The 22,674-nt window shown below is 47.0% G+C and overlaps 1 protein-coding gene across 3 annotated transcripts in view; it reads left to right on the top strand.

The window, feature by feature from the left end:
• The window catches only part of LOC106607718 (transcription regulator protein BACH2), a 104,793-nt gene that overhangs the window by 73,273 nt on the left and 8,846 nt on the right, over positions 1-22,674 (top strand). For all 3 annotated transcript variants that reach the window (XM_014204974.3, XM_014204973.3, XM_014204975.3), the window contains exons 2-3: positions 4,153-4,407; positions 14,592-16,175. In XM_014204974.3, the coding sequence (XP_014060449.1) occupies positions 4,165-4,407; positions 14,592-16,175 (1,827 nt within the window). In that variant the 5' untranslated portion in view covers positions 4,153-4,164. The remainder of the gene's footprint in view (positions 1-4,152; positions 4,408-14,591; positions 16,176-22,674) is intronic.

The following is a 22,674-nucleotide window of genomic DNA, read 5'->3' as shown; positions in this document are numbered from 1 at the left end:
GTATTGTAGTAGCACATGCTATACTGTAGTAGCACATACTGTATTGTAGTAGCACATACTATACTGTAGTAGCACATACTATACTGTAGTAGCACATACTGTATTGTAGTAGCACATACTATGCTGTAGTAGCACATACTATACTGTAGTAGCACATACTATACTGTATTGTAGTAGCACATACTGTACTGTAGTAGCACATACTATACTGTAGTAGCACATACTATCCTGTAGTAGCACATACTGTACTGTAGTAGCACATACTATACTGTAGTAGCATATACTATACTGTAGTAGCACATACTGTATTGTAGTAGCACATACAATACTGTAGTAGCACATACTATACTGTAGTAGCACATACTATACTGTAGTAACACATACTGTATTGTAGTAGTAGCACATACTGTACTGTAGTAGCACATACTGTATTGTAGTAACACATACTATACTGTTGTAGCACATACTGTATTGTAGTAGCACATACTATACTGTAGTAGCACATACTATACTGTAGTAGCACATACTGTATTGTAGTAACACATACTATACTGTAGTAGCACATGCTATACTGTAGTAGCACATACTGTATTGTAGTAGCACATACTATACTGTAGTAGCACATACTATACCGTAGTAGCACATACTGTATTGTAGTAACACATACTATATTGTAGTAGCACATACTGTATTGTAGTAGCACATGCTATACTGTAGTAGCACATACTGTATTGTAGTAGCACATACTATACTGTAGTAGCACATACTATACTGTAGTAGCACATACTGTATTGTAGTAGCACATACTATGCTGTAGTAGCACATACTATACTGTAGTAGCACATACTGTATTGTAGTAGCACATACTATGCTGTAGTAGCACATACTATACTGTAGTAGCACATACTGTATTGTAGTAGCACATACTGTACTGTAGTAAGATACTGTACTGTAGTAATACATACTGTACTGTAGTAATACATACTGTACTGTAGTAGCACATTGCATTGTGCGTGCTTGTGTACGTACATGCGTGCGTACGTACATTGTGTATGTACGTGTGTATGTGCATGCGTGTATATACATTGTAGTTCGAAATTATTGACACCCTTGATAAAGATGAGCAATAATGACTCTATAAAATACATAATTAAAATATTGAGCTTTATTGTATTTTATACTAGTACAATTGCTCAGAGAATGATATTATTTTTTACATGTTTTTTTCTCATAAAGGTAGGGGTCAAAATTATTAGCACCTAAAGATTCATATAAATAAACTAGTCAACATTTTAATATTTGGTCCCATATTCCTAGCAAGCAATGACTACATCAAGGTTGTGACTAGTTGGATGCATTTGTAGTTTGTTTTGGCGGTGTTTCGGATTATGTTTTGCCCAATAGGAACTGAAGAATAAACGATGTATTGTGTCATTTTGGAGTTATTGTAATTCAGAAAATAACATGTTTCTGAACACTTACATTAATGTGGATGCTACCATGATTATGGAAATCATGAATTAATCGGGGTCAAAGATCATACCCCCAAGACATGCCAACCTCTCACCATCACCAATAACATGGGAGGTTAGAATGTCTTGGAGGTATGATCTTTGACCCTCTGTAACTTTCTCACTCAGAATTATTGTATTATTGCTCATCTTTATCAAGGACGTCAATCATGCCTATCAATCATGTACAGAACATGTAATGTTTCAACCGTGATGTGTGAAGTGTAGAGCTGAGAACTGACTCCTCTCCAGCCTCATTAGTGTTAATCAGTGCCACTCAGATCAGTGTTAGTGCTTCAGGAGAATGGAGTTGTGGTAAGCCCCTGGAGTCAACCTGTTGACGGGTGTCGGAAATGCATCGCCACGCGACTGCGCTTTTTGATCTGTGCAGGAGTGTTAGTTACAAAGCCGGTTAGCAGCGTCGGTTTGCTGCGTCGGTTAGCTGCGTCGGTTAGTGAAAAGGGCTACAGTTGAAAAAAATGAACCTTGAAAAAAGAAAAAGAGCTTTGCATCCCTCAGCAATTCGAATCAGAACGCGACCATAACCAGCAATTTTGTGGTGCGTGCGGGTGTGTGTGTGTGTGTGTGTATTTTCCTTTCCCCACTGCGAAACAGACGTCTGAAATCGAAGCAAGGCGAATGCCCATTCCAGGGTTAGAAATAGCATGTTTGAATTGTTATGAACCTTGCAACCACATCTGGAAACATTATTCTTGGAAGACAGATCATTATCCTGCCAAGCCAACTGAGAAATGTTTGGTGGAAATAAAAAAACAAAACAATAATTAGTGCTGACCACTCAGACAACCACTGTAAATGTCTGGACAGGGGTTCCCCGCATGGAAAACATATGATATCCTGGCCTGGAATGATCTCTGGTATAGTAACAGTTTGTTTTTATACCTGGAGAGGTAAGAGCCAGAACTCTATCCCTCAGGTAGTTGATGACTACGTAGTGTGGGCTGTAGTAGAACCTGGACATGCATGCCATTTCACTACCCTTGCAGTGCAGCAGAGTAGCGTTCTCCTCCGATTGAGGACCAGAGTGTCCGGTCGGTCAGACCATGGTGTCAAGCTGGTTGAGAAGACAAGGCAGCCACCACAGCCCGCCCAGGTCCACGTCCATTTACAAGACAGGATTCCCATTTTCAACAGAGACATTTCAATTTGCAAGGGGAGAAGTCTCCATTCTCACCAGTAATGTCGTCCCCCCCCTATGGCGAGGCGGTGCGTTAGAGTCGTGTTACCGACTGTTGTAGTCGTGTTGTATTTGCCTGTCTGAGTGAGAGCCAAGACTGCTTCAAATGTGGCACAGTGTCAGAAGGTTAAGGATTGCGCGGTCTGGCCGGGTCACAAGGGACTCAGTTTAATATGACTGATCGTACATGTACACAAAGTGGTCTGTCTTCCACGTGAAGAACACAGGAACGAAGTAGGGGCTGTCGGGTAAGCAAACTCAGGGGATGAAAGAGTCATATGACTTCTCTGCGGAAAGATAGTTTCATGCCTATCAATCACCAGGGAGTGAGCAGAGGGGAAAGTCAGGCTGGCACTGACTTCATGCAAATGCGCAGCCGCTTCCCGTGACTATAACTATATAGTCACGCAGTAGTTCTGATTTCGTCATGTTTTAAGCTTTACGTTAGTGGCAAGCGCTGCGGAATTGAAGAGTCAAACGTGCCGTTGTCTGAGTGCAAAAATATCCCCTTTTGCAGATTCTCACTGCACGGTGTATGCAGACAACTGATAACATCAGAACGCATGTGAATAGCTTGACCGTATGCATTTCTTCCCTGCCAAATCTCAGCCTTCTGATGGCTTAAAGCAACACGAACAACTGCATTCCCTCACACAGTTTACACAGTGGCGGTGAGGAGGCTGGAGTTGTGTTTGTGTAGCGGGTGTTCGTTCCTCTTCCTGTCGGTACTCGTGTTACTCTGTGCTGAGTGTGCTCGAGTGCCACTCATAGTCGCTATCCCTCCCAACCTGGATAGATTACCAGCATGTGGCCTTTCCTTCTTACTGCCTGTGTGAAAGGACGACACCCTTGACACTACGCCTTCTGTTGTGCTATGTCAGTGTCTGTGTGCAGTGAGGTATGCAAGCCGTTTTTCTGTTTGCGCTGTGGCGTGTGTGTGTATGTGCGTGCGTGGCGTGCTTGCATGCGTGCGTGTGTTTGCTTGGGAGTATGAGGAGGTCAGGATTGGGTTGTGTGTGGGGTTGTCTACAGGAGTCTACGTGGAGGTGTGTGTGTGTGGACGGGGGAGGATTGTATTACTGCTTGTGTGTTTGCATGCACGGGTGTATATGAGTGGGAATGTGTTAGGTGCATGTGACTCGAGTGTGTGTGTGTGTGTGTGTGTGTGTGTGTGTGCATATTTGTTGATGCTATACCAGGGAAGGGGGAAGTGAGAGAGTAGAGCTGAATGCTGAGCTAAGCGGAGGCGGTTTAATCTGGTCGTGGTGCATGTGTTGAATCATGGGATTGACTGTGTTTGGGGCTGGTGGGGTGGGATGAGGCTGTGCAAGGAGAGGGCCACTGATGTCAGCCCTGCAGTATGCGCAAGCTCACCGACAGGACCCGCCGCATTATGCTGAAAGCTGACCCCCCCCCCCCCCCCCGTTGTGCTTCTATTTCCAGGGCGTGAGCGGAATGTCCGTGGATGAGAAGCCTGAAGCCCCCATGTACGTGTATGAGTCGACGGTTCATTGTACCAATATCCTCCTGTGCCTGAACGACCAGCGGAAGCAGGATATCCTGTGCGATGTGACTGTCCTGGTGGAGGGCAAGGAGTTCCGCGGCCACAGGGCCGTGCTGGCCGCCTGCTCAGAGTACTTCTCGCAGGCTCTGGTTCAACAGGCCGAGAATGGCTTGTTCCTCAGCCTACCTCGAGAGGTACGTATCTACTGTATAAAAAAAAACCTGTGCGTTCAGAAGAACCCATTTTATCACTAGTCACTTGATAACTTCTCATTCCAATACTGAAACTCACTTTGCCGTGAACGGTGTCAAGGGGAATGGTATCGAGATGAATGGTGTCAGCCAGGCAGGAAACAAGATAACATACGTGTTTTAATTGAATCTGTGAGGTCTAGTAGCTGAAGGCGAGAGAGTGAGATAGGGAGGTGTGCTAGCGACGGTGCTAGTAGATAATGTAATAATGAGCCATGATTAGCAATTATCACCTTTCCCTCAGCTCACTGCTCTCTTCAGCTCCTCAGCTTTCTGTCGCAGGTAGAGTCCTCTCCCTCACACCGCCAACACTCTGCTTCCTCTTCCCAGCACCCCTGTCGTTCCAGCCTCCAGTCATTCACTCATAGATGTGTCATAGAGTGATTCAAGTTCTCCACAGATGTATTTATTTAACACACTTACACGTCACATACCGTACAAACATGCGGTGCTTGGGAGTGGCGCACACGCCACATGTTTATAGCATGAACGCCTGTCAAAAGGCTTCTGCTGTTGCCGCGCTCGCGAGAAAATAAGTCGTTGTCACTTGATCTCCGCGGAGATCTCTCCTGAAAGATCAATCCGTTCCTGTCTCATGTACAATGGGCATCATGTGTTAGAGTGAGTTACTATCAGTTACTCCTGGGAATGGCTCCGCGACAATCACCGCCGCAGAATCCCTTTCATTCACACTTTCTGCGTTATGCATAATGCATGAGCAGCTGTGTATTTCAGGTGTGAGCGTGTGTGGAAAGTGACATGTTTCTGAAAGAGCCTGTGTCTTTGATGTCCATGGGCCCTGGTTGAAAGTAGTGCACTATATAGGGAAGAGGGTGCCATTTGGGACACACGCAATATTTCTCTCACACTGTCCCTGTCTAGACGGGTCACTGTCCCAACGTGTAGGGAAGGTCATTTCATGGATGTCATCAATCAAGTTTTAAGGTCCTCTGTCACCCGCGTCTTTGTGGTCCGTGACTCACAGGCGCTGACACATTTGTGTCCGTTCCGCTGCGATTGCCTTATGACCACTCTCGCCCCACCGATTTGTGTCGGCAACAATGCAGTAGCGACCAACCTTTAGCTCACTAGGCCGCCTTGATACTGGTGGGCCTGGCTGCAGTCAGAGCGATCGAGAGGGGCTGTGTTCCCCAGCACTACCGAAGGCTGCCACCTATGTGAAACAAAGGGCAACTCACCGAGGAGGCCTTGATGAACACCACCGACAGAGAGACAGAGAGAGAGAGAGAGAGAGAGAGAGAGAGAGAGAGAGAGAGAGAGAGAGAGAGAGAAGAAAACACACTGCAGATGAAATGTGAAACAAAGACCATTGCGGGGGCTATGACGCTATCCTCTCCTCCCCCGAACTGTATCATTCCTCGCTCCTCCCAGATGACCTTGTCAGTCCGAAGTCGCCGGGGCTGCAACCGGTTAGTGACCTCATCATCCATTTAATGTCATAGCCGTTTCAGAGAGAGAGAGAGACGGGGCCCGTTCTTCAAGGTCTTTGTTCGTGATCAGATCACGAAAGTAGAACAATCAGGTCTTGTCTCCTTTAAGTCCTTAGCCAAGCAAGAGCAAACAAACAGAGGACAGTTGGTTTGCATTGGATGATAGAAGGCTACATTCACAGAGTCACATTAGAGCATTCCTCCACATCACAGAACAGGGCCAGAACAAATGGCTATTCATAGACGGACCAGTATGATGTAATATGAGATCGAATGAAGGAGAGGCGTTTCAGAGAGTGCCCCCCGCTGGAGGAGAGCGGTCATCACGCCACGGCGGGCAGCAGCGCGGCGACGGAGCGAGTTCGCGTCGATCAGTTCAGAGCTGCTCTCCTACATGATGTAAGTGTAATGTCTGACTGGATCCCCGCTCGCACCATCTCACTGGAGCCCGGCTGGGAGGGTGTCAGTTTGACCTACTTGTCCGCACGTCCCCTTGGTTTCCCTATCGAAAATATCCTCATAGAAAATATACAGCGACCGATGAAATATATTTGTGAGCAATTCCATGCCTACTACTGTAGGGGTGATTTGATTATTATTAGTGCATTTGCATTAGGTTTCTAATGCACTGAATAATTGCACGGGATGCGGGCGCAGGATTTGATAATGAAATCAATTCAATTCAAATATTCATTCATACACAGGCAAGCCGATTGACTTGCTCCATGCGTCTTATGCACATTCCTTTTTCACCACAGTATGGGAAAGCAGCTCTGACCAGGGTGAATAGACTGGAGAAGATTGATTGCAGATCCAGACTGCTGGAGGAGGGAGGGGGGCGGAAGGAGGGAGGGAGGGAGGGGGGCGGAAGGAGGGAGGGAGGGAGGAGGGCGGCCCCTTGCTGGACTGGTAGCCGCCTCTGGCCTCTGGTTTACTCAGCATGCATCGGGAGGGGTACCTTATACTGTATGCAGTCCACTGCTTTTCACCAGGGCCAATAGGGGTCTGGTTCAAAAGCAGTGGACTATGTAGGGAATAGGGTGACATTAAGGACGTACAGTACCTTCCCTGTGATTCAACAGAGGGGCAGATGGTTGAACGCTCCAACTGCCTCCTGTTTGTCAGTTCCCTCAGTCATGACTCAGACCCATTGGTGCGTATTGTTTAACTCCCTCATCAAGAAAAACTCAAAAAATACAACCCCAGACACACTGCTTCGATTGCAGTGATTTGGCAGCCTGTAATAAGTGTCATTCTGAGCCCTGGTGAAGTGGGTTGGGAGGGAATGGCGGATGAGTGGCTGATGAGACAGGGAAATGTAATGTGCCTCGAGAGGTTTAGGGTCGGTGAGTGACATCCCCCAAACACCATCCTCCCTCCACAGACACCTGATGGGGTCGGGACCTGCAGAAGCCCGGCTAACTAATCGGAGGGACTCAGGGTGAGGTGGAAGCAGAGCAGCAACAGCATGGCTTTACACAAACAGGGAGCCTAAGCAGGAGACTATCACACGTTTACAGCTTATTAGACAGATGGCGGGAGCCGGGCGCGTATCTCCAACTCAGTCTTCCCCCTACTGACAGTGGGGGAGGGGTGGGAGAAGAGAGGAGGAGAGGGGAGTGAGAACAGGAAGAGAGAAGAACGAGTACGCTAGCGATACCCCCTGGTGTAACTGCTGGTGCTAATGCCAAGCCCCCCCTGGTTGTGGCAGGGGGTCTCCTCTCCGCCAGCACAAGGGCACAGCGCTCAGCGCTAAGCTGACAGTAAGGATACAGGCTCTTTGTCTGCCGTTTGAGCAGGCTGCTCTGAGAAGCACCTTGAGCAGCTTATGTTTCCCTCCCAGCCTACTAGCCAGCCAGTCAGTCAGTCAACCAGCCAGCCAGTCAGTCCGGGACACCCGGTGAGAGCCTGCGGAGTGATCCCTGTGTGTTTATAGTAGCTGGATTTAACCCATGAGACCCAGACAATTAACCACTGGCTGCGCTGTATCTTCAATGTCTCATCTCAGACGCAGGGTGTCTCAAACGGGGGACGGCGGTAATGTCCTGCAGTTAGCCAGTTTGTATAGGAACAAAGCAGGATAGAGTGCAGCATCCTGAAGAATAAAGACAGGCACACTGTGTGAAGTCAGAGCTGAGCGTACTCCTTGCAAAGCTGCAGGGTCATGTCCTCCCCAATGTCTCACCATGGACAGTAAACTACAAGAGGATTAAGCAGTGCAGTGTTTGATTTAATCCACACTGTCAAGGGAGGTTTACTGGGGGTGGCAGGTAGCCTAGTGGTTAAAGCGTTGGTCTAGTAACTGAAAGGTTGCAAGATTGAATCCCCGAGCTGACAAGGTAAAAATCTGTCGTTCGGCCCCTGAACAAGGCAGTTAACCCACTTTTCCTAGGCCGTCATTGAAAATAAGAGTTTGTTCTTAACTGACTTGCCTAGTTAAATAAAGGTCAAATAAAACTCCAAGGTTACGGCTAAGCTGTAGCTAGACGTCGCGGTGTGTCCCAGTGTGGAAAAGCATGGTGTTCCTTTCCATCACGGATGAGACATTATTACATATACATTTTAGTCATTTAGCAGACACTCTTATCCAGAGCGACTTACAGTAGTGAATGCATACATTTCATGCATTTATTTATTTTTATTTTTTGTATAATTTTTTTTATTTTGTACTGGCCCCCCGTGGGAATCGAACCCACAACCCTGGCGTTGCACACACCATGCTGGCGTTGCAAACACCATGCTCTACCAACTGAGCCACAGGGAAGGCCTTCGTTCACATTAGCCGTCAAATTGACTTTATATGACTTGTATTTCCCTGCTGTTATTGGCACAGTAGCCTAAATGGATTCAGAACAGACTGACCAATGGGCTTGGCTCTACTGCAGCAGTTCATTGTCCCTGTTACCCTCCTCCACTCTCTCCCATCCCCATCCTACTACGGTAAATCGCAATGGCAGCCAACCCTCCATGCAAGTATCTCCCTCCATTAGCGCTGTGCTGTGACTCATCGTCGTCGAGGTTACTCGGCAGAGCTGATATTAAAGCATCTAGCGGGTAGACTCTCCAGTGGAGATGGAGTATTTATCTTCGGGCTCGGCGGCGACGGCCGGGGAAGTACTCTATTGTCATGCCATGCAATGTCCTCATTAGGATGCATGACATGCAGGAATTCACTGGAGTCTATTTGCATAAATTAACCATCTCTACTTCAGAGAGGGGTGAAAGGCTGATGTAAGAACAGAGAGAGAGATAGACTGGAGGAAGAGGGCGTGTGAGAGCGAGAGCGGGAAAGAGAGACAGGGGCAGGATAGTATTCCACACTGCCTGTTTATGAAAGGATATTTGAAAAGGACTTCCCAAAAATGGCATGGGAATTGTCAGGGTTCTGTGATGCACTCTTGCTATAATTTCCTTCTCTGTAATGGTATCGCCTCCCCCCGGTCCCCAGACACAGAGTAGGGCCAGATCCACCCAGTCCACAAGCCCACATTAGCATAAATGGCCCAGATCTGTCACCTTGATTAATTTGTCCCTTTGTCTTAACTCATGCAATAAGTGCTGTTAACGGCCTGAAACGCTTCATATGTCAAAGTCGATCCACTAATGACCAGGAAATGCTCATTATATCCTATATCCTTTGCTTTTTGTTCACCCTTTAATTTATTCTAGTGTGGCTTTCTCTCTCTCCCTCTCTCTCTCCCTCTCTCTTTCTCTCCCTCTCTTCATTTTCTCTCTTTCTCCCCCTCCGGATCCCTCACGCTTGCCTTCATTGGGCTACTGTGCTGGTTTCATCACTGGAGTAATCACATATGGTGCAGGGCACACATAAAGAGGTGCTCCCGCAGGCAGCAGCTGCTGATACAAGCTGAAAATAGATCCCGGCGACGCTCAGCACTTTTCCCCCAGCCCAGCAGCAGCTCCGTGTCTGTTTGTCAGCAGCCCTGATGCGGCGGGGCCAGCCAAGCCCAGCCGACCAGCCTCATTTAAGCCCAAACCACTTTCAATTTTAAAGACGGCTGGTTGGATCTGCCCTGTTTGTGGGTGTGTCAAAGGAAGGGAGGGGTGGACAGTGCGTGGCGAGGAGGCGCGCTGTCTCTCTCTCTCTCTCTCTCTCTCTCTCTCTTCCATCTGTCTGCAGGGAGGTGTCTGTGTTCCTGTGTTGTGTGCACGCGTTTGTGCACACTGATGTGCCCGAGCGGTGCTGCAGTGGTATAGTAGAGGTGCTGTGCTCATCAGTAGTGGCGAGTCCAGTCAAAGCCTTTTCCCTCCCACTGTGCACCGTACACACCCACCCACTCACATCACAGCACAGGCACACACGTATTTTCTATAGGAAACATCTGCTTAGTGGAGGTATTTTATAAGATCATTAGTATACATAACAAATGTTGAACAAATGTTGAATTATACTGATACTGTATAATGATTTCACATAGTGTTTTTGGCAGGTTGTCCGTAGTTCAAATGATCATTGAGTTGTTGTGTGGTATAACTGAATGCATACACTGTAAGTTATCTATTCACAGAATAGTGTGTAACATCAGGATACTCTCCCCTACGTGTTTATTTGGACTGTAAAGCTAAAACATTTAATTTGGCTCTATACATTTTTGATTTGAGATGAAATACTTTATATGAGGCGACAGTACAGAATGTCACCTTATATTTGAGGGTATTTTCCATACATATGTTTTACCGTTTAGAAATCAATGCACTTTAGGTATCTAGGCCCCCCATTTGAAGGTGTATTTGGACAAATTCGCTTAGAGTGTAATAAATGAAGTCAAATGTTTTGTATTTGGTCCCATATTCCTAGCATGCAATGACTACATCAAGGTTGTGACTACAAACTTGTTGGATGCATTTGCAGTTTGTTTTGGATGTGTTTCGGATTATGTTGTGCCCAATAGAAATGAATGGTAAATAACGCATTGTATAATTTTGGAGTCACTTTTATTGTAAATAGAATTTGTTTCTGAACACTTCTACATTAACGTGGATGCTACCATGATTAAGTGATAATGGTCGACAAGCCGGTGTTTGGAGGATATATTGTCACGGGTGTTGTTAGGTCCGAGACGAAGTCTACGGCAGTCAAACCGTGCCAATATATCCTCCAAACACCGGCTTCGACGGCATTATCACACAACGGGTTACCAACTTATTCAAATTATGATTTACATATATTAAAAACTTTATTTTGATGTATTTATTCATACTATTTCGTCCTTCCACAAGATATAGTCCTGACACAAATCTAGGGTTGCTACCCAAGCTGGCTGGTTGTTCGTTCTATCGGTTCGGTTGCCAGAGATGCGACCCAGTCGTTAAGTCTTTTTGTTCTGTATCTATGGACGCAACCCAGTCGTTCGTTGTAAATGTTCCATTACTGGCTGGCAACGTTCTCATCCCTTGCTTGCTAGCTAGCCAACTATGGCTAATTTATAGTCACATCAAACAGTGCAGCCAGAATAACAACAGTAGCATTTGCATTTGTTTAAGGTGTTTTCTAGTGACATTTATTTAGACACGTCTATAACAATGAGCTAATGAGGCGTGATTTCTCCTGGCATAGAAAACGTGCTCTCTCGTCAGGACACTGTTGTTCAGAGGAGCTAGGCAACAACACAGCTAACACAATCACTTCAAACACTGAAGCTGTAAAGACTGCAAACTATTTGCACTTCGTTTAGTTTTACCTGTTTTCTATCGATATTTCTTTGTATATATCTATAAAAATTATACAGATTCATGATTTTAATTGTCTGAGAAAAGCTGCCCACCTGTATGTCTCATCCAGACTCCCGACACCTTCATTACTATGCAACAGCTGGAGATCAAATTTGAATATTGAAACAATGTTGCAAATGTCATAGAGACAGACAGCAAGGTTTATACAAATCTCTGCTGTTGAAAACAAAATGTTAGTCTAAAAGATATGTGAGATAACGTCTAGATGCTTTTTATAGTGGAGATCAAGTCTATAAATTGCCTGGCTGGGCTGATGAGACAGTGGATTGCGCAGTCAAATGGAACAGAGTAAATAGGCATTTTAACGTCACAGATTTAGCCGTTGGTAACTTGTGGAATAAGTTTTAACCAATCAGCATTCAGGGTTACACCCACCCGTGTAAAATTACGGATAATCGTGAATGAATAGAGAATAATGATGAGTGAGAAAGTTACAGAGGCATAACTATCATGCCCCCAAAACATGCTAAACATGCTTTAGGCTAAATCAAAGAAAAGTTTGTTGGTCGCGTACAAAGTTTAGCAGATGTTATAGCGGGTACAGTGAAATGCTTATGTTACTAGCTCCTAAAATGACCAGTGTTTATAGGGCAGCAGTCTCTAAAGTGCAGGGCAGAGTACCGGGTGGTAGCCGGCTAGTGACAGTGTCTAAGGTTCAGGGCAGAGTACCGGGTGGTAGCCGGCTAGTGACAGTGTCTAAGGTTCAGAGCAGGGTACTGGGTGGTAGCCGGCTAGTGACAGTGTCTAAGGTTCAGGGCAGGGTACTGGGTGGTAGCCGGCTAGTGACAGTGTCTAAGGTTCAGGGCAGGGTACTGGGTGGTAGCCGGCTAGTGACAGTGTCTAAGGTTCAGGGCAGGGTACTGGGCAGAGGCCAGCAGGTGGTGATTGTTTAACAGTCTGATGGCCTTGAGATAGAAGCTGTTTTTCAGTCTCTCGGTCCCAGCTTTGATGCACCTGTACTGTCTCCGCTTTCTAGATGGTAGCGGGGTGAACAGGCCATGGCTCGGGTTGCTAAGTTCCTTGATTATGTTCTTGCCCTTCCTGTGACACCGAGTGCTGTAGATGTCCTGGTGGGCAGGCAGTGTGCCCCCAGTGATGTGTTGGAATGACCACACTACCCTCTGGAGATCCCTGCGGTTGCGGGCGGTGCAAATACCGTACCATGCGGTAATACTGTAATTTGTCCACATACTTATGACATCTTCTAATGGGGGGGGCTAAATACATAAAGTGCATTCATTTCTAAACGGTGAAAACCGATATGTATGAAATACCCTCAAATAAAAGGTGACATGTTGTACTGTCGTCTCATATAAAGCATTTAATCTCAAATCCAAAATGTTGGAATATAGAGCCAAATTAAAAGTTTTAGTGTCACTGTCCAAATAAATACGTAGGTGAGTGTATCTAGTGTTATTGTTTGATCAAACCCTTCCCTAACCCGGACAACTTTGCACCGCTCCATGGGTCTCCCGATCGCATCCAGCTGCGACAGAGCCTGGACTCGAACCCAGAATCTCTAGTGGCACAGCTAGCAGTGCCTTAAACCACTGCACCACGCAGGAGGCCCAAGCGTGTCTATTTTAAACACAATCAACACACATCTCAGTGATTTCATTCCTTCTGCTAGGAATGATTGAATGACCTCAGGCTTTTTTTTTTTTTTTATTCCCCTCAATGTTTGTATTTCCTTGTCTACACTGCCCAGTTTTTTTCAAAAGCAAATTTCTGTGGTTTGTGAGCTTGATTTCTGAGGAGGGAATATCCTGTTTTACTAGAAGGGTGCGTGGCACCGAGCATTGGCGTCTCTACTGCTGACAGTGGGCAGCGGGCAGTCCTCTCTCTCAGAGAGAGAGAATACCATTACACCAAGGTCATTCATCTTGTGTTGTTCCTCCCAACAATGGAAAGCAAAAATAATCAGTAAACGCTGGGCCTTTTCTCCCTGCTCATTAAAAACACATTGAGAGAGCACGTTAAGTCTTACCGGGAACTTGACATCGCTCAGACAAAGTAAAGTGCTTTGCTGAACAATGCCGCTCCCCGATTCAAAGTGAAGCCCTCGTAATTGTGTTTGTGAGCACACCTTGCCTTGTGTAGTTTCACGTGGCACATCCCCAGTCGAGCCAGTCCCTAACAGAGGTGCATTCGTCATCAGAAACTGTAGTGAAACAGCACTGTGTGCTACTGTTGCCTGAGCAAGGGATGTGTCTCTCAAATTGAGCTTAACACTGGTTTCCCTCTACAGACGCCAAACAGAACGGTATTAAACAGCTAGCTAGCCTGGCTCCTTCCTCCTGTCTCTCTGTCTTCAATAACAACTGTAGTAGAGGGCGGCCAAGCTTCTGCAGTCTCAGGAGTTTACCTAATTATCCAGCATTAAGTCTAAATGGTAGGATTCCCTCTCTCATCCTAGTTTACTCCACATGGCTGCAATAAAGATTAGCCACTGTCTTGCAAATCATTAGTCTTTACAGGTACTTCACCTCAGAGGGGCTACAGGGGACTGAACATGAAAGTGAGGCAGCAGCAGGAGCTGCAATCCATATGATCCTACACTGTACATTAACACAACACAAGGCTAGGGGTGGGCGGAAACTGCCGGGGAGAGGGATAGGCTACCGCCGGGCGGCAGGGCAGACAGACTGTGGTGGGCCAGTGGAATGTCAGTATGCCGCAAGGGTTATTGTAATGAAAATGGGAGTTGGACACAACCAGCCAGCCAGCTAGCCCAGCACCACTGGTTTTTTTTTATTTGCTAGACTGTATAGAAAGTTTGGTGCTGACCCGATAAAAGATTAACTGGTACTTTAAAGTGTTTGTTTATGGTCATTAGAGCTGTCTGGTTGTCTCACCACACTCCAAGGGCTCAGAACAATGGCAGTGCTGATGGTAATGCTGGCAATTTCCCTGTTTTTTTCGCAGGTCACTGCCAGGGGATTCGCCCCATTGTTGCAGTTTGCCTACACTGCTAAGCTGTTACTCAGCAGAGAAAACATCCAGGAGGTCATCCGCTGTGCCGAATTCCTGCGCATGCACAACCTGGAGGACTCGTGCTTTCGCTTCCTGGAGGCCCAGCTCCGCAGCGAGGAGGACGGCCTGCTGCTATGCCGCAAGGTGGCGCCGGCCGAGGGGAACCACGAGCCCGAGGACGAGAGCATGCAGTCTGAGACGACATCAAAGGTTGCCTCCCCCCGGGCCCGGCGGCGCGCTGAATGCTTGGCCTCCTTGCGGCAAGCACCAGACGCGGACCAGCTAGCCATGGCGGTGCCCAGCGACTTCGCAGACGGACGGCTGGACTTCGACAGGCACGGAGCGTCGGACCTCCCTCGCTGCCCCAAATACAGGAAGTACCAGTGGGCCTGCAACAAGCACAATAACGACACCTCCTCACACACCAGTACCTCAGGTTTTCCAAGCACATTATTATTTAAGGAGACCAGCGGTGGCATCAGCGACGGGGCGGTCCGGGACCAGAGTAGGCCGTCGGTGGCTCAAATCAAAGTGGAGCCTCGGGCAGAGGAAGAGGCCATCTCGCTGTGCTTGTCAGGGGACGAGCAGGATGGCCATGACAAGGACGACGTGACAGCCATGGAATTGGACAGTGTCCCAGTGGTATCCCCCTCTTCTGTCAAGAGGAGCAAGTCCCCCACCTGCCTCCGCGCCTTCTTCAAGAAAGGAACGGACCTGCCAAGTCTGCCCAACGTGTCACAACAGCTATTCGCCAACAGACTCGCCAGCGTCTGCCCCCAAGACAAAGAAACCACTCAGGGAGATCACAAAACAAAAGATTTCAGGCCTTTCACTGCAGTGGAGCTGGGCCTGTCTGTTACATCCCCAAAGGTAGTGGACGGCTTCCCTCCGATGCTGTCGTCGCTGAAGTCCGCCTCCTGCGACGGCGTTTGCAAACAGGAAGTGGAACTGGACCGCCGCAGTGTCATCTTTTCCTCCTCAGGGGCCTGCGACCGTCTGGGCACCCCGGCGCATTCCTACCCCGGTGGGAACTCTTTGGAGATGGAGCTCTCAGAGCACACGCCAAAGAGTCTGTGGGCTGGTGCCAGCCAGTCCCTCCCCACCTCACAGACCTACTCTCCCAGCAGCGCCCCCACCCTCGCTTCCACCACCACAGAGCCCCCGCCGCTCCTCTGCCACCCACGACCCAACACCAGCTGCCCAGTACCAATCAAGGTGTGCACGCGCTCGCCGCCCTCCGAGACCCGCACGCGGACCTCCAGCTCCTGCTCCTCCTACTCCTTCGCGGAGGACGGGAGCGGTGGCTCACCCTGCAGCCTGCCCCAGTTTGAGTTCTCCTCCTCCCCATGCTCCAACGTGGCGATCCGCCTCGCCACCGACCAGCAGGACCAGGGTGTGATAGGGGGAGATGCCCTCTTCAACCAGGTGCGCCCCAAGATCAAGTGCGAGCAGTCGTACGGCACCAACTCCAGCGACGAGTCGGGATCCTTCTCCGAGGGTGACAGCGAGTCGTGCCGAGTCGAGCAAGGGCCAGAGGTGAGTGAATTTAACACTATCACACCGCCTTCTCTCATGTTGTACACAATGCCTCATACACCCAGTCCCACCTTGGAGACGAATCATCATCTCACAGTAACCTAGCTCTCTGGGTCTGCATTTACAGTTATTAGATCATCATGTAATTGAAGCGGGAGTATTTTCTTTCAATAAAAGATTTACTGCAACACCACCGTGAACAGAACAGGGGCACAGATGTGCCTTGATAATGTTAATCGGCTTTACGCACGGTTTGTGATCTGTGTAATGAGTCTGAATAGGAGCGAGGGTCCAAACCAAACGCGCTCGCTAGAACAATCTGAGCCCACACACACACACACACACACACACACACACACACACACACACACACACACACACACACACACACACACCTGGGGATGCGGTGGTTGTGTCGAGGGCTGTGATTGGTTGATCCTATGGACAGGGAAGCGCTGGTGTGTGTAAAAAAGGCTAATAGACTGAGATGTAGATGGCCGGAGCTGGGGAGGAGTCTGAAGGCGTTCTCCTGTGGCTTTATCTCTGTCCCCCCTTAGCTGTCACATGCTAAATAGCTGATATTATCCCTCCACAAACCTGACATCTCTAATCCAATTCCACACAATCTGCATCTGCTAATTGTCGAGACACCTCTCTGGGCATGTACACTGTATATGTGTATGCTGTATCACCAATACACCTGCACTACTTGAAGGTGAAAGTAGCCTTTGTTGTATTATAAACAAATATAGCTTATAATGTATGTGACAGATATACGCAAGGTAGGCTATGTTGTGTTATACACAGCTATAAAGCATATACAGTATGTTTGCGATAGCGATCGGACAATAGCAGCGTAATGAAACAGGATGTAGCTGTATTGTGCACGTGGTTTGGTGGGGGCTGCTCCGCGTTGTGTCATGATGAGACTGCATCCTGCAGCGCCTGGCGTGCTGCTGACAAGGATGGATGGCCAATCCCCTAATCATCCCCTAATCCATCTGGCCAGACAACCGATGTCCTCCAGGCTGACTGCAGAACAGCCCTGATGTTGTTGTCGTTGATGTTGTTGTTGTTTACTGTGAGATCACTAAGGATAAATAGAATACAGCCTCGTCAGGTGTACAATTATAATCAGGATGAAAGCTGTTTTGTTCCATCAAAAGGAAATGTAAAATGATCCTTTCTTTCTTCATACAGAACGCCTCTGATGCCTCTAACTTCATCTTGAAGCTATTGCATCCGTAGCATTTGCTTTTGTTGCAAGCAGACGTGTTTTCCCTTTGCCTGGAAGATAAAGGCTCGCCGCTTCTCAGCCTAAGACCTTGAAGTGCGCAGGGAGCCGAGAGAGAGAGAGAGAGAGAGAGAGAGAAACGGGTGCGTTGCCATGGCGATCAGATTCACAGAGCCTAGTCCCTGTTTCGCAGGTGTTGGAGCCACATGACAGGGACTGTGGAAAGAATCCAGTCAGGCACTTCTTCTGTGCACAAACAGAGAGATTAACAGCCCTAGCAGTAATGTGTAATTATTACCTTAGTGGCACCCACACCCAGTGATTTATGGGCCGTTTGAAGGACTGTTGAGTGCTCTACTATAGACAATTGTAATTTACAGCGTTAGAGCTGTCGAGGAAGAGAAAAGCAGCCCCAAAATGACTCTTCAGACATTTCCAGTTCCCTTTGTTATCTTGTACGAGTCAAAGAGTGTATGGAACACACACTACACTCTATTGTAGGCAGTCGATTAGCAGCGCACAATATCCACTGTCAGATCCAATGACTGTATATATGAATGGACAAAGTCACTCATCACGTGACACCATTCATTCCTATGTGAAGACTCAATAGCGCATTGAAGCCAAATGAAGTCGGATAAGATGGCGTCTCATGGAGACATAACATGCTCAGTTTGAGCTACTCCAGGAAGTGACGTTGCAGGCTAGCTCAGTGCTGCCCCCTCTCATGGAGTAACTCAAGTTGAAGACCGCCCGGGGTACTGCAGGCTGCCATTAGCAACTAAATTACCCTTGTAATTTCTTCTTTGTGCAATTAAAAAATGATTGTTTCAAGGACAAACATCTGGTGTATTAGAAGCAATTATTGGTACCGTGATTGTCTTCATTTGTATTTTTTTTTTTACACAATTATTGACCATGAAGATTTCCATTCTTACATTCACTATAATGGGGGGATCCTGTTTTCTGCTAACAATGCCTGCAGTGCCACGGTCGGCCTTGAACTGCCGTGGCTTCAATGAGAGGGGGCAGTCGTTCTCCCCTGGTCAGACCTCTATTGACCCGCATGGAGTTATATCTGCCTGCTGCTGATAAGATGGATTATGAATGAGGCTGGCTGGCTGTGCCTGGTCTCAGATGCTGCTGATAAGATGGATTATGAATGAGGTTGGCTGACTCTGCTTGGTCTCAGATGCTGCTGTGTGTGAGAGAACCTCTCTCAGTAGTGCTGTTTGGTTTATTACATGTTCTTATGGATGGACGCGTAGGAGAGCATTTACATAAGGAGCCTCAGCGTGGGGCCAAATCCCGCCGTGCTTTTTCCTCCAGCTTTATCTGGCAACAAAACTGCTACCTCATGCTTCCTGGGGCCCTCTTTTCCTTATTCCCCCCAGTGAGTCGGCTGTACAAACAAACACAGCTCGCGTCCAGGGAGGGCTCTGCCATGCCTCTCCCTCTGTGTATTTGCAGAGCAAATGACAGGCAGACCGGGCCCCACTCAGGGAGAGCTAGCCAGGCAAGCGCCCAACGCTGCTGTTGTTGAAAATAGCTGCAGCCCCAGCGCTGGGAACAATGAATTCTGACAGGGAAGGAAGTTGTTAAACTGGAGGCTAGTCTGGCAGAGGGAGGCAATAGTCATTCAAGGTAGTCCGAGTCAAACAAGGTCTCCTGGCTGCTCCCAGAACTGAGGTTAGAGGGAGTTGCATATGAGCCCACATCTGGTAGCCACATTAGCAACACCCTCACACATAGCAGACACTACACTACTCTGGGCTAACTTTTTAATTGCCACAATTTTACACCTTAACTGTATTTCTACTGCTTCCCAGCTGGACAACATCATACATAGTGAATCAGTCAATAGGGTCAGGAGAGGCCCCTCTGTAACTTTGACCATGGCCCGGATTCATAAAGAGTCTCAGAGGAGTGAGTGCTGATCTACGATCAGTTTTGCCTTTTCAGATCATAATGAATACAATTATGTGGACAGTGGGGAGCTGATCCTAGATCAGCACGCTTTGTGAATACGGAACCCAGTACACCACACCAGCCGATGTTTTTGCACTCTACACCCACAGAGGAGGAAGCAGAGATGGAATTCACAGTGATTAAGGAGATGGAATTCACAGTGATAAAGGAGATGGAATTCACAGTGATAAAGGAGATGGAATTCACAGTGATTAAGGAGATGGAATTCACAGTGATTAAGGAGATGGAATTCACAGTGATAAAGGAGATGGAATTCACAGTGATTAAGGAGATGGAATTCACAGTGATTAAGGAGATGGAATTCACAGTGATAAAGGAGATGGAATTCACAGTGATAAAGGAGATGGAATTCACAGTGATTAAGGAGATGGAATTCACAGTGATTAAGGAGATGGAATTCACAGTGATAAAGGAGATGGAATTCACAGTGATAAAGGAGATGGAATTCACAGTGATTAAGGAGATGGAATTCACAGTGATTAAGGAGATGGAATTCACAGTGATTAAGGAGATGGAATTCACAGTGATAAAGGAGATGGAATTCACAGTGATTAAGGAGATGGAATTCACAGTGATTAAGGAGATGGAATTCACAGTGATTAAGGAGATGGAATTCACAGTGATAAAGGAGATGGAATTCACAGTGATAAAGGAGATGGAATTCACAGTGATTAAGGAGATGGAATTCACAGTGATTAAGGAGATGGAATTCACAGTGATTAAGGAGATGGAATTCACAGTGATAAAGGAGATGGAATTCACAGTGATTAAGGAGATGGAATTCACAGTGATTAAGGAGATGGAATTCACAGTGATAAAGGAGATGGAATTCACAGTGATTAAGGAGATGGAATTCACAGTGATTAAGGAGATGGAATTCACAGTGATTAAGGAGATGGAATTCACAGTGATTAAGGAGATGGAATTCACAGTGATTAAGGAGATGGAATTCACAGTGATTAAGGAGAATTAAAGAGCTGAGACCTTTTTCTCTCTTTTTCTTTCTTTTTCTCTTCTTTCTTTCTTTCTTTCTTTCTTTCTTTCTTTCTTTCTTTTGTTCTCTCTCTTTCTCTCCCCCCCTCTCTCTCTCTCTCCTCTCTCTCTCTCTCTCTCTCTCTCTCTCTCACACGCTATCTCTCTCCCTGTGTAGGCGTTAAGCTCAGTCTTACTGTCTGGTCACAGTATGCTGCAAATATTGATCTGAGAGTGAGGTGGGAGTGATAGGGAAGTAGAGTTGGTATATTAGCAGCACAACGTTTCCTATCTCGCCCACCACCAAACGTTAACCCCTGAATGAACGTGTGACACAGGAAGCGCACAAACCTAAATATCACTTCTGTTATTTCTATTATAGTCTACAGTAAAAAAAATTTTTTAAAAAAACTCCTTGCTCCACCCTTGTTATGATGCATCTGTGGTCTCAATAATTTGGGGCATACAGTGTAAACCACATTATACTGATTTGGTGCAGCCTTTTTGATTTTTTTTTTTAGGTTTCGTTATTTGTCTTGTGTGCAGACAGAGTCAGGCTGTTGTTGTGCCCAGCGGGGAACGGTGGGATGCTGGGGCTGGCAGCTGAGATCCAACAGGCTCTGTGTCAGCTTTAAAGCCAGCTGGGGTGCTGCCACTTTGCCTTCCATCCCCTGGGACCTGGCATCCTGGAGTAACAGTACCCACAGACACACAGCCCATCTCTTCACCACAGAGCCTCTCTAACTCGTCTCTCATAGGGGGTTCCGGCAACAGCGTTTGTTTACGGTAGAAAAAGCAATACGATACTAAACAGAGTTCTGTAACAACATGATCTTCTCCCAGATCTTCATAGGACGCATAATGCTCTGTAATCACATTATAAACCAACAAGTGATTTATCACTGTGTAACTGGGAGCACGTAGTGTATAATCAACATAGAAAGACGCTAGTGTTCACATTTCATGTTTATCGTACTCACCAGATTACGGTCTCTTTTTGATGCAGAGACAGAGCCACAGTCACAATAGCAGCGCTATAGAAATCAGGAATAGCTAGTGGGAGACGGTTAGACCTGAAAAACAATTCACAGTGCATGGCCATTTTAGTCAATTGCTTCACCTTTCAGTAAAAATTGCTCTGAAAATTGGAAGTACAGATGTAGGATCTTAATTTGAGCCAGGAAATGTGGATTATTATGTACATTATAATTAATGGACATTTTTTGTAGGGGTTGATAAAAAATATGTGTTAGGGGAAATCAGGTCTGACATTTTAAAGTGGAAATTACAAACTTTAGAAGCCGTTTTAAATCTTGAATACACTACAAATTAGCATTTCCAAATTCTCAGCAACAAAAGAGTGATCAGATTAAGATCCTACATCTGTATTTACTGCCTCAGGGCTTGTGTCAATAGCTAGGAAGGAACACAGTAGTAGGTGGCTTTGCATGCCTCTCTCTTGCACAGTACGCTGCAGCGTTAAACTCCCTCCCAGGGCTCAACGTGGGTCACCAAACCTACAGATTAGGACTGGCAGTCAGGCTGTACAGAACCCACTGACCCCAGGCATTAGCCGTCATCGTCGGGCCGCCCCACCATCTGACTCCTAAGGCTCGGCCCAAGTCTGGACCTGCAGGCAGCCAGATGCCCAGCCTCTCTCTGTGTGTCTGAGGGGAGAGGGAAGTAGGGTAAAGAGGCACTGCACAAACAGTGCCGCCCGGGTAACAGATAAGCCCTACTTTTCACTCTGGACCTATTTGCAGCATAGTGACCCAGAGAAAGATTGAGTCTGGGGGGAATAGAGGGGAAAAGAGGAGAGGAAGGAAAGACAGAAGGGGGAAGGGGCGGAAAAGAAAGTTAGTGAGAATCCAGAACCCATTGGGTCTGAATTTATGACTGCCGTCAGAGCTGCTGCTGGACTGATTCTCCTGGTGGAGCCACTAAATATATCCTAGATACCCCTTCAGCGTGCCGAACGCCACTGCCGGGAAGAAAAAAGAAAAGAACATTACAAGGTCGCTCGCCGTGGAGAGGTATCTGTACATCTCCCTCTCCCAGCCTGTCTCAGGGAAAGAGCTCCCTCATCAGTACATCTGTCTGGTCACTCCATAGACCTCTATAACTAGTGGTTATTAGATGGCGCTTAATGGGGCCATCATCACCGGCAGAGTCATCTTCTGTTTGTTTTTAGATCACATAGAGCAGGCAGGATGTGGATGTGTTCCATTGCCCTCCCTCTCTTCCTGCCTTCATTCTCTCTGTAGCTACTGTCATACCCTGGCTGGTAGTGGGAGGGAGCCCGCA

The sequence above is a fragment of the Salmo salar genome, chromosome 06 (genome assembly GCF_965601325.2).
Source record: "Salmo salar chromosome 06, fSalSal1, whole genome shotgun sequence".
Taxonomy (NCBI): Eukaryota; Metazoa; Chordata; class Actinopteri; order Salmoniformes; family Salmonidae; genus Salmo; species Salmo salar.
This window is presented reverse-complemented; position numbering and strand designations above follow the sequence as displayed.